This window comes from Kogia breviceps, chromosome 12, assembly GCF_026419965.1.
Source record: "Kogia breviceps isolate mKogBre1 chromosome 12, mKogBre1 haplotype 1, whole genome shotgun sequence".
Lineage (NCBI taxonomy): Eukaryota > Metazoa > Chordata > Mammalia > Artiodactyla > Physeteridae > Kogia > Kogia breviceps.
The window spans coordinates 61,522,068-61,539,687 of NC_081321.1; the positions used below are offsets into that span (position 1 = coordinate 61,522,068).

Here is a 17,620-nt window from a genome sequence, read left to right on the forward strand (position 1 = left end):
TGACTTTGTAGGGAAGAATCATAGAGGAACACATCCTTGTAGACAAGAGAACTAATGGAATTGTTCATATGGTAATAAAAACCCACTGAGAAAACTACCAGACACTGTGCATTACTCTGGAGAACAAGAATGGAATGGTGCCCCTACACAGAAGTTCATAACTAGTATGGGCAAGAAGCCTATATACATACAATCAAATTCTAGTGGAAGATAGTATACCTCATCTCCTTGGCCAAGTCTCACTAAAAATGATGAAAAAATATCACAGGGATAGAAAACAGGAAACATTGCTATCACTGACCCAGAAATATTAAGATATAAAGCAAACAGAATTGAACTAATTGAGATGCAGATTCAGGGGAGAGGGAGAATGGAATTCAATACAGGTGCAAGAGAAAGCTTTTCTTGGAGTTGGTCCAATTCTTCCCAAAGAGATCCAGAAGCCAGAGGAACCTCAAACTCAGAGGCAACGGGCCCTAAGACAAGGAGCTGGCTATGGGACAACTCCTTGGAAGTTCCCGAATTACTTTAGTGGCTGGCTACAGAATCTTCCCTCAGGATATAGCCAGAAAGAATAGCTCTCTGCTAATATATATACATGGAATCTAAGAAAAAAAGACCGTCATGAAGAGACTAGGGGTTGGATGGGAATAAAACACAGACCTACTAGAGCATGGACTTGAGGATATGGGGAGGGAGAAGGGTAAGTTGTGACAAAGTGAGAGAGTGGCATGGACATATATACACTACCAAACGTAGGGTGGATATCTAGTGGGAAGCAGCTGCATAGCACAGGGAGATCAGCTCGGTGGTTTGTGACCACCTAGAGGGGTGGGACAGGGAGAGTGGGAGGGAGGGAGACATAAGAGGGAAGAGGTATGGGAACATATGTATATGTATAACTGATTCACTTTCTTGTAAAGCAGAATCTAACACACCACTGTAAAACAGTTATACTCCAATAAAGATGTTACAAAAAAAAAGAATAGCTCTCTAAATTATGTAGAGATTCAACAGAAGAGAAGACAGTTCCTATTAGGTGTGTTGGTGTGATAGAGAAAAGTAAAGTAAACTTAGTACCTCATATTTCCTCAAAGAGCATGGAGAAAAAGAAAAGAGAAAGGTCACCCTGTGTTAACTGAAATTCACTAAATTTCTATCCCCAAATACAGCTTCCTTTCTTAGACCTTGAGAGGATCCCTAGTTTGCCCACCTGCTCCTCCCTACCCACCCTGAAGGGAATTCTTTGTTTCTGCATGATCCTGCCTATCTACCCACATAACAGTATAATCACCCCCACTCTCTTTCAAAGGAAAATATATTTCAAGAAAATAAATACTATAAAAAAGAACAAAGGTGAAAGAATAGAAAAAAAATACCCACAGAGGGACCAGAGTTAATACCAGAAATGAGACAGAACTTTAAAAATTATCTAACTGGTATCTTCACAGAGATTCCTGAAGACACTGTATCCATTAAATGAGAACATACTGAAATGGAAAAGGAGAAGTCAGAAAATAAATGATTTATTGGATACTACAAAAATGCTGCCCAAATGGAAAAGTCAGTGTACTGGGTTAAATGGTATCTACCCACATGCAGGTTCACCCCAAACCTCAGAATGTCCTTATGTTGAAATAGCATCTTTGCAGAGGTTCTGTAATTAGTTAAATTAAGATGTGGTCATACTGGGTTATTATGGGCTATAATCCAAAAATTGTTGTCTTTATAAGAAGAGAAAATTGAGAGAGACACACAGGGAAGATCAGCTTGTGAAAAGGGTGGCAGAGATTGGCGTGATGTGTCTACAAACCGAGGAACACCAAAGATGGCCAGCAACCACCAGAAGCTAGGAGAGAGCCATGGAGCAGATTTTTCCCTCAAAACCTTCAGAAGAAACCAATCCTGCTGAGACCTGGATTTCAGACTTCTAGCCTCCAGAACTATAAGAGAATAAAGTTCTGTTGTTTCAAGACATCAGATTTGTGGTAGTTTGCTACAACTCAGAGAAACTAATATAGCCAGTTAAATGCTGTAATACAGTATCTACAAAGTGATATAGAAACTCAGAGGAAGAAATGAACTGCTTTTGAGAGAGTTTTGAAGGTGTCAAGTAAGACTTGATAATTATACAGGCTATTGAAAGATGACTGAATCAACCTGTTAAATTGAGGAGGAGAAAGTATTCTAGGCTGTGAAAACAGTGTACACAAATGTGCAACAATGCGAATGTATCTCGTATTCAGGAATGGCAAAGCATGCAGTCTGACTGGTAGAGCTGTGAGAGCTACTCTTACGTTTATGATGATGGGCAGATTCTGGAGAGCCAGACTAAGGAAAATATAGTTTAATATGTAGCCAACGGAAAGGGATAACAAGGTTGTAAGCAAGAAAATAGCACGGTACATTAATGCTGTAGAAGGAATTACTCTGCCTTGGATCTGAACACACCATCGTCTTCCCAGTTTAACTCCTTTGGTGCCTGTTTTCATTTCTGTTTTTCTTCCTCACTACCTTTGCTCCTTCCAGGACTTTTATCTAAAGGAAATATTTATTTAAAGCAATTTTCCAAAGAGTATTTCAAAGCCACAGAATCTTATTGGTACTTTTTAAATCCCCAGTTCACTTTAAGCTTCTAGCTTTGGAGTCTACATGAGCTACGAACTAGTCAGTTCCATTTCATAGAAATTATGCAAAAATTAATATTATTTTCTTGGGCTTAAACCAAAAAAGCTGACATTTCTTGTAGAGAGGACTTCTTACTCCTCACCACCTTTTTATGGTGGTGAATTACTGCAACCAAAAAATTGAAGGGGCATATTCTGCATCTAATTTCACAACTATAAAATCAATGAAATAGCTATTAATAATCGAGTAATTGGTACTGAAGTATAAAAGATAAATCACAAAACGTAATACAAAATATTATAGTGTTAAATCCCATGAAAGAATAACTGCTGATTTCTCAAATCATATAACCACTGACTCTTGAATTAGAAAAAAGTCATAAAGGTTGTCTTGTTCCATTGTGGAAACAGGAACTAGGGAAACATTCTTGACTTCTCTCTCAGCCTCATTCACTGCATGTAATTAATAGACACTCTAACTATGTTCATTTTACTTCATCCCTCTGGACACTGTTTTAATTAAGATCACGGGTATCTCTTACCTGAATTACTGCAAAAACATACTAAACTGTAGCTCTTCTGAGAAACTTGTACTCATTTTCCCCAGCCCAATCACCTCTTCAAGTATAAAGCTTTCAGAATAATATTCCCAACTACAAATATGCGTGCCATTACTCTGCTTAAAATCCTTCAAAAGCGCCCCACTACCACCAGGGGAAGACCAGACCTTCTCAACAGAGCTTACCAAACCTCTGGATCCAACCTCAGCTTCTGTCTCCTGCCCTATCTCCGCATCCCTCACGCAATGCTGTAGCTGTCCTGAATTATTTACAGTAGCTTGCACAGGCCTTGCCTTCTTTCCCTTTTAGGACTTTGTTTCAGCTTTTCTCTCTAAAAAGTCTGGCTACTTCCTCCTCCTCGTCTCCTGGTACCAACAGAGGCATATTTCCTCCAGGAAGTCTTTTTCCCACCTTGACAAGACTACATTAACTTCTACTGGAGCTCTCCTGACATTGCACTATCATTTCCCTTCTGTTCTCTTTCAGGACCCCACAACTCCTTAAAGGCAGGCAGGAAATATGCCTTTACCTTGCCACTCGTAAAATGCCTGGTACGTAATAGATACATGTTAGATATTGTTCTAATTAATCCCCCTTATTCATTAGGGATAGAATTACTCCTACAATTTTCCAGACAGTAACCCAAGACCCATATGAAAAATCTCAGGAACAGACAACTTATTTTTTTATGAACATTCTAAATGCTAGAAAGTTCCCTTAAGGTGGGCTATTGCAACCATGCTATCTCCCAAAATAAGCAACGCTTGTCGTAAAGAACAGTGATGATGATGACGATGATGATAATAATATTACAGATAAAATTTAGAGAACCAGGCACTATGCTGGCTTCTGAACATGACTATGGTCTATCCCACCCTTTTAACAATTCCTTGAGTCAGATACAATTATTATCTCCCCAGTCCAGATGAAAAGAGGGAGGCTTAAAGAAGCAACTTTGTTATACAGCAAGCAAGTGGTACAGTCAGGATTCGTACTCAGCCAACTGAGTTTTAATTCACACCACTTCACTTCGCATTAATTCACTCCCATCTCAAAACCATCTGTCAGCTAGTCCTTCAACTCTTTGCCCTGAAAAAGAGCTGTAGTAAAAATGATATTAATACTAATAATAATAAAATTTAAAAATAAAAACCTAGTTAACTTTGTTTTAAACTAGTCTCTGAGTTCATCTGTCCATGGAACTCTTTTGAGGGGCAACATCTGTTAACACCCTGAAGAGCTGCAGATCTAGAGAACACACTTTGATACTGGTCCAAGCATGATTATTATCTTAATTCACTGTTAAATTGCATTTGCTTTGGCAGCAGTCACATCACAGTACTGTCATGTACTGGGTCAGTAGCCAACTACAACCCCAAAGATGTTCATCTGATATGAATCCTATCCAAATCCTACTGCAGCGATACCTGGGAAGTAAAAATTTTAGTCATCATCTTAAGTTATTCCTATTTAAGTTTCAGAACCACTATTTTGGAATAAACTGAGATAACAGTGTTTATTTCTGCCCTGGACTGAATATCCATCTCATTAGAAAATCTCATTTATAAGCCCAGAAGCCCTCTCTTCCTCTGAAGCCTGTTCTCCTGACTTTTGATCCTTTTATTACCCCATATAACATGGCATGGCATTCTCTGTCAAACTTCCATGTTTGCACACTACTCTGTTAACCTAATCCTTGATTGCTGGAAAAAAGTTTATCTCTTGCGTGTTAACTAAAATCTCATCTCCTCTGTATGGGAGAGTGGGTTCCTCCCAAATCTGTGTGTCCACACTATACCAATATCTCTGTTATAGTGTTAATGCATTATATTGTAACTATGGACATACAGTTGTTCTTTTCCAATAGAATACAAGCATCTTGAAGGTAAATGCCAAATTTTAACCCTTGCATTCTCAGTACTAACCTAGTTTTGGCCAATAGTTGAAGCTCAATAACTGTCAGCAGAGAGATTCAAAAGCATTTGAAAACTCTCATCTTTGATGCTTGCAGTTTGTTTAGCTGAGAAAAATGTACTAATACCTGGTGACAGCACACTACTTCATCAACCAAGTGATGTAAGCCAAGGTAGAGGAAACACAAAATGTTGTTGACAAAGAAACCTAGCAGTGAAGCACAAAGTCAAGTACTCAAAAATAAAGTTACCAAGAAATCACCTATATAGAGAAATTTAAGATGAATTAAATCCATGATTAATATGTAAATAGAAAAATTAATAAGTATTGAAAACAATCACTAAATTTTAAAAAACTAAAGAACTGATAGTGTGCACATGTTACAGCTAAAAATTGAGCACTGGACTCTCAGAAGAAGGTGAAACAACTAAAGAATCCTGTTTCTGAATTAAGACTAATCCCTTTTGAATGTCATTGCAACCTATTAGTACATTAAAATGTATTTGATTTCATTAATTTGCATGAATTTTATATCTTTAGCATTGTACTCCAAATATCAAAGCACAGTCAACACCATTTTGAACCTAGGAATTAAGCATAAGCTCAGAAATGTTTCTCCATCATGATACAAATATGATGTTTGTTCAACTTTGATGCACCCACTTATCATTTTATATGACCCTCATAGGTCACTCAGGCCTGATAATAAAGTTCCAGCTTAAAAAAAAAAAAGGCTACTTGCTACTTTAGATTCTGTTTGCACAAAAAAAGGGCCAGCTGTCTCTGTTCTGTCCATTTCCTACTCAATTTATATGAAAGATGGGTTTCATTAAGAGCATTTTAATAATTTTCATAATTGCCCTCTCGCTGTTCACCCCAAGAGAGAAGCAGGACAATTTAAACAGTAAATCAAACTATAATGATGCATTGTTCTGTTTTCCTAAATATCAGTTTTATCCAAATTAATATATTGGGTTGGCCAAAAAATTCGTTCGGGTTTTTCCATAACATCTTACTGAAAAATCTGAATGAACTTTTTGGCCAACCCAATAGTAAGGAAGCTTCCTCTTGCTATGATTACTTTGCCATTGTTTCCAATACAGTTATTATACAATATTCACTTTTATCAAATGGCATTTTATACTTAATCAATAAACAGAAAAGTCAGCAACCCTATACCTGAATTTCTGTTGCATAATTTACAAACACAGATACAAAATTTACAGAAATTCTGAATAATCTCTGTCCCTTTCATTAAGCCCAGTCTGACAAACTACTCAATGAATAATTTTATATTCATCCAAATTGTTTTTGCTTAAACATAATCCATAAACATGTTGTCTTAAATTTAGAATTAATATTATTTGGATATCATGACAATATTATCTAGTATCATTATTTTATAAAAAAAATTTTTGCATTTTATCATTTAGTGAATAACTTTCAAATTCTGGACAAAGTATTGGTATAAAACAAGAGAATGTCTGTGGTCAAAAGGTGGCATACTTTCGTCACTTGGACTTTCTCCATGGAGACAACTCAAAGGAGAACACCTTCCATTGCTGAGACTAAATCACAGATCACTTGCCAAGAAGGGCTATCTTGACCTTTGTTCCAGTTTTTAAAGATATCAGCAACGTTGTCAGATACATAAAGAATGGCAAAGCTCCAGATCTGATAGCAAACCCACCAGAGTATTCAAACAGAAAATGAAGATGACACTGAGGTGTCTGCATAGGATTTTCTTAATACATGAACACTGAGGAAATGTCAGATTACAAAGATGTCTCTATCATTACAACCTTTCAGAAGAAAAGGTCAGTCAAGTAACCATAGCAATTATGGATTACTTTTTTCCCAATATTACCAGAAACTTCTTCTGTTTTGATTCCTATAAAATACATTCTTTCAAACATTCCCAAAATTATAATGCTGCTTTACATCCCACCACAGGGAAGGAAACACCATCTTTGGCTAACTGTCTACTAAAAGAAAGTTGAAGGAAAAGTTTTTTCTGTCCTGTATTTGCTGACCTCAAACAATAAATAATCTCATTTTCAGATCTTAAAAACCACTCCAAGTGTCTTTCACTCTAATTTACCAGTTATTCCTGTGTAAAGCCAACCATGATCTAGTTAATTATATGTGAGAAGAGAATGTTCTATAAAACACATTAACCATCACCAATAGGTTGAACTAGGGTTGCATTTAAAAATTCCAAAGGCAATAAGTCCAATAAAAGTAGAAAAAGAGAAGGCAGCAACGGAGGGGATCTGCAAATAGAGAGAATATCTAAAACAGTGACAATTTCCCTGCTATTACTGAACAATAGGACATGGAAGAGGACAGACCCTACCCCAACTATTCCTAACATACTTACTGCTTCCCCAAAGCTAAAGCACATAACGTTAAACCCAACCCAGACTAAGCAATCAAGATTGAATGTGAAGAGCGCCAGGAGTCAGAAGATCTAAATTCTAGCCCTGCTACTGTCACTAACTAGCCAAGGCTATGAACAAGCCAGCTGCTTTTTCTGTGAGTTGAGGTAATTCTGTCAGGTGATCACCAGTTTCCTTCCAATTCTAAGTCTCACGCACACTAGAAGTCTGTTATATATACCAATCTCAAGCAAACAGTATATATATTATATATATATATATAAATATACACACGCACACACACAAATTAATATTCTCAATCAAAAGTTTAAGCCATATTCCCATGAGTCTCTTCCTTCATTTATCCATATAAAATTTTTATAAACACATACAAACATATACAAACCCTGAGTGTGTATCTACAGTATGACAGTGAATATATCTTTTTATGTAAATATGTATATACTGAAATCGAAAAACCATTTTTTCTCAAAAGAGAAATACGGTGCCCTATATAATACATACATATATTTCTCTTGAAATAGTCTTCATTAATGAGTACATTAAAATACAAGCTTATGAAGTGTGCTAGACAGCATACTATTCTCTATGCTTACTCTGACAGAATGAGCTGTGAAAGAGATTAGGACTAAATAATTTGACACTATTTTGTAAACACTTCAATGTGTTAGGCATATCTGTAAACCCTCAAGTGAAAACGACTTTCCCTTCTGTATAAGATACGGGAAGGGGAAAACGCTGGTGTCTTTGACAAGGCACTTTTCAAATGGAAATAAAACTGAGATTATCTAATCAGTTATCCTTGTGGGCGGATGGGTATACACCTGCACTGAATCTTAGACTTAGGAAATGACAGAGCCGATCATCTTTATGGGTTTCATGACAGAGCCACAGCAAAATGATTTCCTGAGATCAATATGTGGTTGAGAGAAAGCTGTTTTCAAAGGAAACAAGAAGCTAGGAGCTAACCTGTTTCTATGGTAACCAGAGCAGCAGCTACCCAACAGCTGTAGGGGAAAAAAAGGGCAGAAAGTTAAAATGCAAAAAACAAAAGAAATCCATACTAGTTTTCCCTATTAGGATGATGGTCCCTAGAGTACAATCAAAACCAGTGCAGACATACTGTTCCCCCCACCCAAGGGATCTTTAGCAATCACTATCCTTATTTTTTATTTTTCCTCCAAACCTCAAAATCTTAGAGCTGGAAAGAAGTTTGGATACTTATCTAGTCCAGTGTGTCATCCCCATTTTTTTCTTTCAGAATAAGGTTGAAGGATATCAAGACTCAGGAAGATGAAGTAAATTCTTTAAGATCACACAGCTAGTTGTGAAATCAAGGTTAGTGCCTAGGTCTCATGGATTCCAACTCAGGCATTTTTCCAATGCTGTTTCCATATATTCTCTACTTCTAGTCTCTTCTCCTCCCAACACCTACATTTTAGTCACTTTCTGAGAAAATACTGACTACAGAGTATTAAAATTAATCACCACCCTTCAACCCATGAGAAAAGCAAAAAGCAATGCTATCCTGTCATAAAAAAAAATCTTGACTGCTCTTTCAAAAGAAAAGCCCTTCATACTTCAAAAAGAATTGAATTAAGTTTATATCATATATTGATGGTTATTGTTTAGATTATGTTGCCACTCTATATTTCCTTATGGATATCTGTGTTTATATTTTATCAGTCCTTTAGTGTCCTTTACTATTTCATTTAGATATACTTTAAAGGTTGCCATAATAAAAAGGATAAATGACTCAGAATTTGAAAAATATATGAGATCTGAAAACTGCATTTACTTTATTTGCAGTAGTAAAAATAAATAGTAATGATACATATTTCTAATGGGAAAGGTTGACCTGCATTTCTTTATAAACCTACACAGTTCCCTGTTTTCAGTTGCTTTGAAAATAAGCTTCTTGACAGAGAAGAAAAATTTCCTTGACTCTCATTTAGTATTGTCAACTCAGGTCTACAGATGAGCTCTTGGGAAAATATAACAGAAAAAATTCCTACCTAATCTGTCCAGCTATTCACCTTTGGCATGCCTAATGCCCCAGCAATGGATCAGATCACCTAGTTTGTGATCAAATACACTACTGAAAATACAATTATATTAGAGTTACCTGTTTTTCTTTAATTATATGTTGAATGAGGTACTCTCTGATCTTATCCAATGCTCAGAATATAAGAATAAAATTAATTTGTGAACTATACAATTAGTGGCCTGGAAAAGGTCAAAGGACACTTAGATGCTTATACAGCAAATGCAAACACACCAGACTATTACACCAGACTCTTTTTAGGGGCCTGAAATTTGGATTTGCATTGTCATATGGTTGGTCGTAACTTGTAATTAAAATGGAAGGGATGAAGACACTCGACCACACTGCAAATAATTCAGTTGTTTGGTATATGTACATCGTTTACCATATTCTTCAATAATGCTGCAGAAAGAGAGTGTATAAATCACTTTGAAAAACAGAAAAATCAAGATTGAAAAAGCCTAACATTTTCACATAATAAAATAAAGACTAACAATACCTTAAGACCATCATTTCTTTTCTTTGGCCATGCCCTGCAGCTTGTGGGATGTTAGTTCCCCAACCAGGGGTTGAACCCCTGGCCCTCTGCCGTGAAAGCACAGGCGTCTTAACCAGTGGACCGCCAGGGAATTCCTGAGACCATCATTTCTAGATGGAATATTTTCCTGCACATCTAGGCAATATTTCCACATGAGATTTTTTTTTTTGAGGAAAACATCTATAATATTTCTGGAATTTTGTTTGTGGTTATTTTGTTGCATCTTTAATTGAATAGATAATGTTTTAGGAAATATCTTATTATAAATAGAGTGGCGAGCTTATTGAGGGCAAAGCACTATATCTTCTCATGCACTCCCAGTAGCTTACATAGTTTCTGGTACAGTGACTGCATAATCAGTATTCACTGACTAAATAAACATTCTAAAATTTTAATAATTAAGAACAATATTTTATAAACAAGCTATATTTGACCATTAATTCTTTTAACTGGAGCAAGGCTCACAAAACAAGAATTAATACATTTTCTTTCTTTAATCTTAATATATGACTCAAATGGTCTTTGACTTATTATAATTTTTTTTAATTAAATGTTACACTTAAAGCTAGCAAATAGCTACTTAGATAATTTCTTTCCTGCTTTCTTTTGTGCTTTGAGGTAGAGGAAAAAAAATGGCCCATAAAAAGTAAATTACATATTTGCAATTCTGAATCCAATTCTAGATATTTAAGTTTAAATTTTAATAGTTTTAAGAAGTATATTTTAGTAATGCTGTGGAAATAAAACAATTTAAAATACTAATAAAGTGTATATTTTCAAGATTATAAAAACGGTGGATTCACTATCATAATCCAAGTATAGTCAGGATTATCTGCATATAGTGGTATATGGATAAAGGTCTGGAGAACATATACGAAGTGATCCAGACCCACACCAAAACACCAACATCTTAAATATGGCAGTTTTTTTGTTTTGTTTTGTTTTTCTTTCCTAAAATTCTCTTTGAGAGTAAAATAAAAAAAAAAAAAAAAAAGGTCTATCAGGTAATCAAAGATATACATGCTGTCAAGGAAGGGCAACACTCTAGACCAGAACCTAATTCAATCACTTTCCCTCCTTCCCCAAAAAAAAACTGAAAAGAAGAGGGAGATCTAATATAACCACTCTTAGCTCTGTAATGTTGGGAAATTTTGCACTTATATTTTTCAAACTTCTAAAAAGTCTAGAAGTTCTATTAAAGAATTTCTACCTGGTGCCTGTTCACTTACTATTACATGCCTTCATAGGAAAGTGTATACATACTTCATTTCCTTCTAAAACTTAGACATTAAATTGGAAATAAACAATGCAGAACATTTTTACAAAAACATCTATGCCTCCTTGCTTTTTACTATTTGTAAATATCACTCAATGGCATCAACAGAATAATCTCACCTTTTCTTTCCTGATCTCATTTTCTGAACAACAGGTTTCCATGACAACTTATATTTAAATTTTTATAAATTTCTATTTTGGAATACTATTCTTAAGGATACAATTTATAAATGAAAACTATAAACTTATTTACCAAGTTAACCTGAACAATTTAGACCTCTCAAATATGTATTTATATCATAAATTAAAAGTAATAGAGAAGAGGGAAATGCCAACCAAAACAAAAGGCAAAAATACAATGTTGTAGAATTCAATTAATTATCCAGTTCCTATCACTCTTGTTTCAGTCTGCCACTTTAGATCATAAAAGTTAGAAATTAAACATGTCTGTTACATAATTGAGCCAATCTCCTCAATGTTGGGAAAGGATAAGGACAATGCTGAAACAGGTATAACAAATTGCAAATAGAATTTGGACAGTTAAAAATTGTTCATCTCAAGTATATCAATAAAAGATGAACTAGTGTAAAATGACAAGTAAGAGGGCCTATAAAAGTTAAATACTTCTGTTAAGAATGAGACTTGTGGCAGTAAGACCACAGCTGAAACAAACCACTTGATAATTGATTTTATGTCTCCTAGAATCATGTGCATGCAAAATATAATTTCATCCAGTGACCTCCCAATGTAATTCTATTTATCAAATTAGTCAGATAACATTGTCTGTCAATCATCTGAACTAAAAGTGTCCATATAAAAATATTAAATCACATTTAAATAGAATGGTGACTTCTGAGTATTCTTCAGGCAACCCCTAATAATTTGAAAAGGGATTTTCTTGAAGACAAGTCCCACAAATGTTAGCCAATCTGAAAAAAATGGAAAACATTACATATCAACTGGTCAATAAAAATGGAAAGTTAAAACAGGGTTCATTTTAAGAAAACTGGAATCCCATTTGCACTCTAATGTTGGGTGGTACAGCCAAAGACCTGGAAAAAATATATATATATATATACACATATGTCATAGATGACCTTCAAAGTCAGAATTGTAGTGACTGTCCTAATTTGCATTAAATCTCAAGAGCAACACTATCTGCAGAGATTTCACAAGCCAGACAGTCAGTTATAATCAGTGGTTGTGGTGGAAAGGGCCTGGGGTGGATGTCATGAGACCTCCAGCATAATTTTGGCTCTGCTAATAACTCGCTGTATGACCTTGGCCCTCACTTAGTATCTGCAGTCTTCATTTTCCTCATCTACAAAATACAGGGTCCTCACGAGGTGACCTCAAAGAAATTTTCCAGGTCTATGATTCTCAGCTGATTCTGCTTCTAATGGCTCTTTGACCTTGTATTAACCTCTAATTTATCTGTGTTCTTTTCCTCACCTAAAAGGGATGCAGGTCAAATCCTTAATATTACTACAATGAAATTTGGTAAGATTTTTAAAAAACTATTTTCAGTTTAATGGTCTAACCATTGACCAATAATCAATAGAATCAATTACCACAGCAATAATAAAAACTGAACATCTTTAAGTTTTTTCTGTGCAACCCGGTCTACAATAAAATGTATTCTATTATTATGAGGAAAGATAATAAAACTTCCTGTCTTTGTTTATACCACATAAAATAAGAAAATTATAGGATGAGTCTGAAAACAAACTCAGATTAGCTTTTTAGCTGCCAAGTGGCAAGAGCACTGTAGCACTCAGCTGGAGTCCAAAACAAGAGGTAAGGGTCATGAGTCTATGATTTAATTTAAATAAATAAATATGCACTTTTTTTCCCCTGACTGCCAACTCTTGCTGAATTTATAGAATGGCCTTAAAAGGAAGATTTCAGAGTTGAAGTTAGGAATTCTACATTCAAATATGAGAACATGGACATACTAGAATTTATGTATGCATTTAAATACCAGATCCCATCAAGTAGCAATGCTTTAAATTGTCTCTTTGATACTCTATTTCAAATTGAAAACAAAACATGTCCTCAGACTTCTAAAGTGGTATCAGAAGCACATCTTCTGACATGTTATCAGCTGCACAACATCTCAGATGCAGAGACTTCTGACATTCAGGGGAACACGATAATGAGGATGGAGCCAAAGTTAAGCTGGGAGAATTCCCATTCTGCCCAAGGGGAATCTTTTCTGGGTGTCAGAAGCAAACCAGACACATGCAGTTACAAAGATTTAACTAAATACAGTACTACGTTCTCACATATAATTAAAAACCATTCACATACTGTATAATTTTGGGTTATTTATATTTCTTTTCTTTCCTTTAAAACTAGAGAAACCATTATTAGTTACTTTTATAATCTCTTCATTGGGATTTTGAAGAATTAATCGCGGGTATCAAGGACTAAATTTAAACTGTCACTCAAGCTAAAAACTGAAAAGAAAAATTGAGGATGGGATCACAATCTATAGAGTATAATAAAGTTGCCTACAATCTAAATTACCCAGTCTTTAATTTAGAGACTCCCACCAAACCAGGATCACCAAAGTGACCAATTGGCGTTCAACCTTTGGAAAACACAGATACAGCGCAAGGGGAAAGGCATCAGACTCCAAAATTCACTATGCAAGTGGGCTATCCCGTCAACTCACGGGGACAAGCAAACCCAGCACTGCTCTCTCTTGGAAGGAGACAGGAACAAACAACATTCGGGAGATTTTCACAAAATGAACCTCCTGGCACACCCTCTCCCGGCCCAACCACGGACATATATTCCATTTCTCCTCTACTGTCCTCAGATTAGATCCCTAATTGGAGCCACTGCTCTGGGGTAGTCAGGTGTGCAGCAGTGTCCGGTCTCACTGGAAAGGTCCAATAGTGATGACCAGAAGGCCTGAAGGGCCATCCGAGCTAAAGAAAACGTTGGAACAAGAGTTAGAGAAAGAAACTCAACAGGAAGTGTGACAGCGGTTTCAGAACAAGGGTCCGGACAGACTCGCCCAGAGTAGCCGACATTTGCCCTTTCGGTCCCATCTGCTGAAGTAAATCTCAGTTGCAGTTGAGGAGGAGAGGGAGGGGGATGCTGGGGGGCGGGGTGGGGGGAGGGAGAAGAGAGGATCGGGGCCAGGGTCCCTGAGTTTACCCTGCACGGGAGGGGCCCCTCGTCTCCCGGTTAGGGAACCCCGTTCTCTTCTCCCCCTGCCCCCATCCCAGAGGCCTCGGCGGTAAAGAACAGGAAGTTGCGAAAGGAGTTGGGAGAAGTTGGCGCAGCAGGGAAGGGGGCGACTCTGGTCTTACCCTGGCGGCTCTGGACGAGTAGGGGTCCTCAAAGAGAGCCCACATGCGGGGCTGCAGCCTCCTCCAGCGGCCGGACTTGCCGTCGGGGCCCCCCAGGCCCGCGGCGTCCTCGATGCCCAGCCTCTTGGCCGCCAGGTCCTCGTCGTCGCCAGGGTCGCCGCCGATAAGGTCGGGAGTCTCGAAGATGTCGAGCGCCTCTTCGGCGTCGCGGTGTTGCCGGTAAGTCATCCAGCAGCAGGGCTCCACGTCGGTCTCGTCGATGCCCCAGAAGGCCAGCTCCTCCTCGAACAGCGGCCCGCACACGTCGGCGGGGCAGTGCAGCTTGCCGGTGCGGTAGTAGTTGAGCACATAGGCGAAGACGCCCGGGTGCCGGTCGAAGAAGAACTCGCGGCTGACCCGGGGGTGGTCGCCGCCGCCGCGGGCGCTGCAGTTGCCCGCGCCGCCCTCGAAGCAGCCGCCCGGCCCGGGGGACAGCGAGGGCGGTCGCGGCGGCGGCGGCGAGAACGGAGGGGGCGACGGCTGCAGCTTGTCGCCCGCCGCCTTCAGGCAGTCGCCCTGGGGCTCGGAGGCGGCGAGAAGGGCCAGGCGCGTCCCGGGCAGGGTCTTGAGGGTGCTGCGGTAGGTTTCGTGCCGGGTGCCCCCGACATTGAGGATCACCCTCTCGTTGTTCTCGATCTTGCCCATCTCTGTGCCTTAGACATGACTGGGGGGAGGCGAACACAGCACCAAGTTAAAGATCTTGGCCGGCGGAGCCGCGCTGTGACTCCCACCCCCACTCCCAGCCCGAGAGTCCCAAGATGCAGGGCTGACAGAAAGGTGACGGGCAAAGAGCCCTCCCAGGACGAGTGTGGCACCCAGCCCCGTCCCCGCCTCAAGCATCACACCTTTCCCTATCTAGAGAACTGAGTTTCTAGAGAACTGAGGAGAGAGCAGTCCGAATCCTCCTTGACCTTCCTTGACACCTTTCACCCGCCTCACACCTCTCTCCCTCTGCTCGGTGTCCTTCGTCTTGTCACCCTTCACCCTCTCTGCCCTCTGTCCTCTCTGAAGTCTAACCTGTTCCCAGCCGCTAACTCTCCCCATCTCTCTCTCCCCAAACCCCTTATCTTTCCCTCCTAAGTCCTCCCCTCCCCCTCTCCCCACCCCCGTCCTCTCCCCGTGCCCCGTCCCTTTCGAGACCCTCTCCCTCCTACCCTCTCCGGGAGGCTGTTCCCGTAGGCAGGGAGTTCTCTCTGCCCAGGCAACTTGGCAGTGTTGGGTGAGAGACCCCCCAGACTGGGCGGCGAGCCCCCACTAAACGCGCACTCTCGGTGAACTCTGGACAGCCTGCTGTTGCCGGGCTCGCGGGGAGTGCCCCTTGCGCGACCTCTACTCCCCTCCCCGGGCCAGGCAAATAGACCGAACGCGGAAGTCGGCGCAAAAAAAAGTCCCTGCTGGTGCCTTTCACCAAGGAGACCTCTCCCAAATTTCCTGATCCAATTTCCTTTTCACATTACTGCTGTTGTTGAAAATATTATTACTTGGGAAAGGAAACGACTGACTAGGATCCATTTTGGGGAGCAGAAGTGATCAGTGCATCCCACCCCATCCCCCTTTCCCAAGAAAAACAAACGTCTTGCGGGCGGAGGGGTGCTTTCTAGGAGGAGCGAGGCCCGGGGAAAAGCTGCTGGAGGCACACCCCCTGCATCCCCGAGCTGGGAGTCCTGGCTGACAGTGTCCCCGTTTCCAATCTCCCAGCCACCTCTCCCCTGGGCTTCACCTCTCCAATCCTACTGCGGAACGGAGGGGGATGCCTGCCTTGCAGGGTCAGCACGCCCTTCCCGGCAAATCAGCCCCTTGCCCTCCCGCCTCTAGGTACCTTAACGAGACCGAGAGAAAAGTAGTTCTGCTATGGTATCCGAGTGGACTAGGTGCTTCGGGCAACCGGACGGAGTCCCGACACCCAACCGAGCCGCCCTTCTCCAACGAGAAACTACTTGTTGGCGTTTTTCGGGTTCAGGTGGCTGGGCCGCTTCCTGTGGCGCTGGGCTCGCGGAGACAGCCCCCGGCGGCCGCGCGCCGCGCCGCCCGCCCTCATTATGCGAGCTGCTGTGGGCTCGCTCCGCGCCGACCTCGGCGCCCAGAGTCACCATTGCGCGGGGCCAGGCGGACCATGGAGCTCGGGGCGGGTCCAGCCGACGCTCCGCGACCCCGCCGGGAGCCGGCAGAGCGGCCGGCCTTGGCTGCCGCGGAGCTGACCCGAGGTCCGGAGAGCTCACCCACTCGAAGGTGAGACCACCCGGTTCCGACTTGGACCTGCAGGTCTCGCTTCTCCCCGCTAAGCAGCCGCTGCTGGAGCTGTCCCTTCCCCGCCGCTCGCCTTCAGCCCCCGTCGCCAGAGCCCAGAGCTCGGGGAACGGTGGGTGGTGGGTGGTGGGTGGTGGGTGGACCTGGGGAAGCTCTGTTGTACCAACCAGGTTCCTCTATTTTTCTTCAGTGAAGCTCTATTCCCACCCTCTCTGGAGCGTCTGTCAGCCTTATTTACACCCCACTGTCTACACCCTTTCTCTTCCCGCTGCCGCACCCCTCCCAACAAGTGAGAGAGAAAATCTAAGACAAATTGCATTTTTTTTTCTTAATGGCAGCTGAAGGGAGAGAGCTCTACTTACAGGTGACAAGGGTGTCCGGTTTCTCGCGTCTTTTCCATGGCTCTGGCTTGCTCTTTTCAGTGAAATGTAGGTCTCCAGTCACCACATCATGGTTATATAAAACAAAACAAGTTTTAAAAGTTTATTCCAGGAACATAATGCTCTAGCAAGTAAAAATTCAGGTTTATCAGAAGCTAAAGAGACAAGCTACAGATGTCCAAGTAACGAAGCAATGATCTCTTTAGCCAATTTCTCCCTTTCTCAGATTTTTATTGCACCTTGTAGTAGTTTGCTAGGGCTGTCATAACAAAGC

At 40.4% G+C, this 17,620-nt stretch overlaps 1 protein-coding gene across 12 annotated transcripts in view; it reads right to left on the reverse strand.

Annotated features, from left to right (window-relative positions):
* KCNC2 (potassium voltage-gated channel subfamily C member 2) overlaps positions 1-17,188 on the reverse strand; it is a 189,427-nt gene extending 172,239 nt beyond the window's left edge. For 2 of the 12 annotated variants that reach the window (XM_067009765.1, XM_059081712.2), the window contains exons 1-2: positions 16,539-17,184; positions 14,681-15,383 (exon numbers count right to left, since the gene is read on the reverse strand). In XM_067009765.1, the coding sequence (XP_066865866.1) occupies positions 14,681-15,364 (684 nt within the window). In that variant the 5' untranslated portion in view covers positions 15,365-15,383; positions 16,539-17,184. Of the gene's footprint in view, positions 1-14,680; positions 15,384-15,873; positions 16,023-16,538 lie in introns of those variants that run through there. The other 10 variants (XM_067009767.1, XM_067009769.1, XM_067009762.1 and 7 more) reach the window with 8 other exon arrangements.
* Positions 17,189-17,620: the final 432 nt, after the last annotated feature.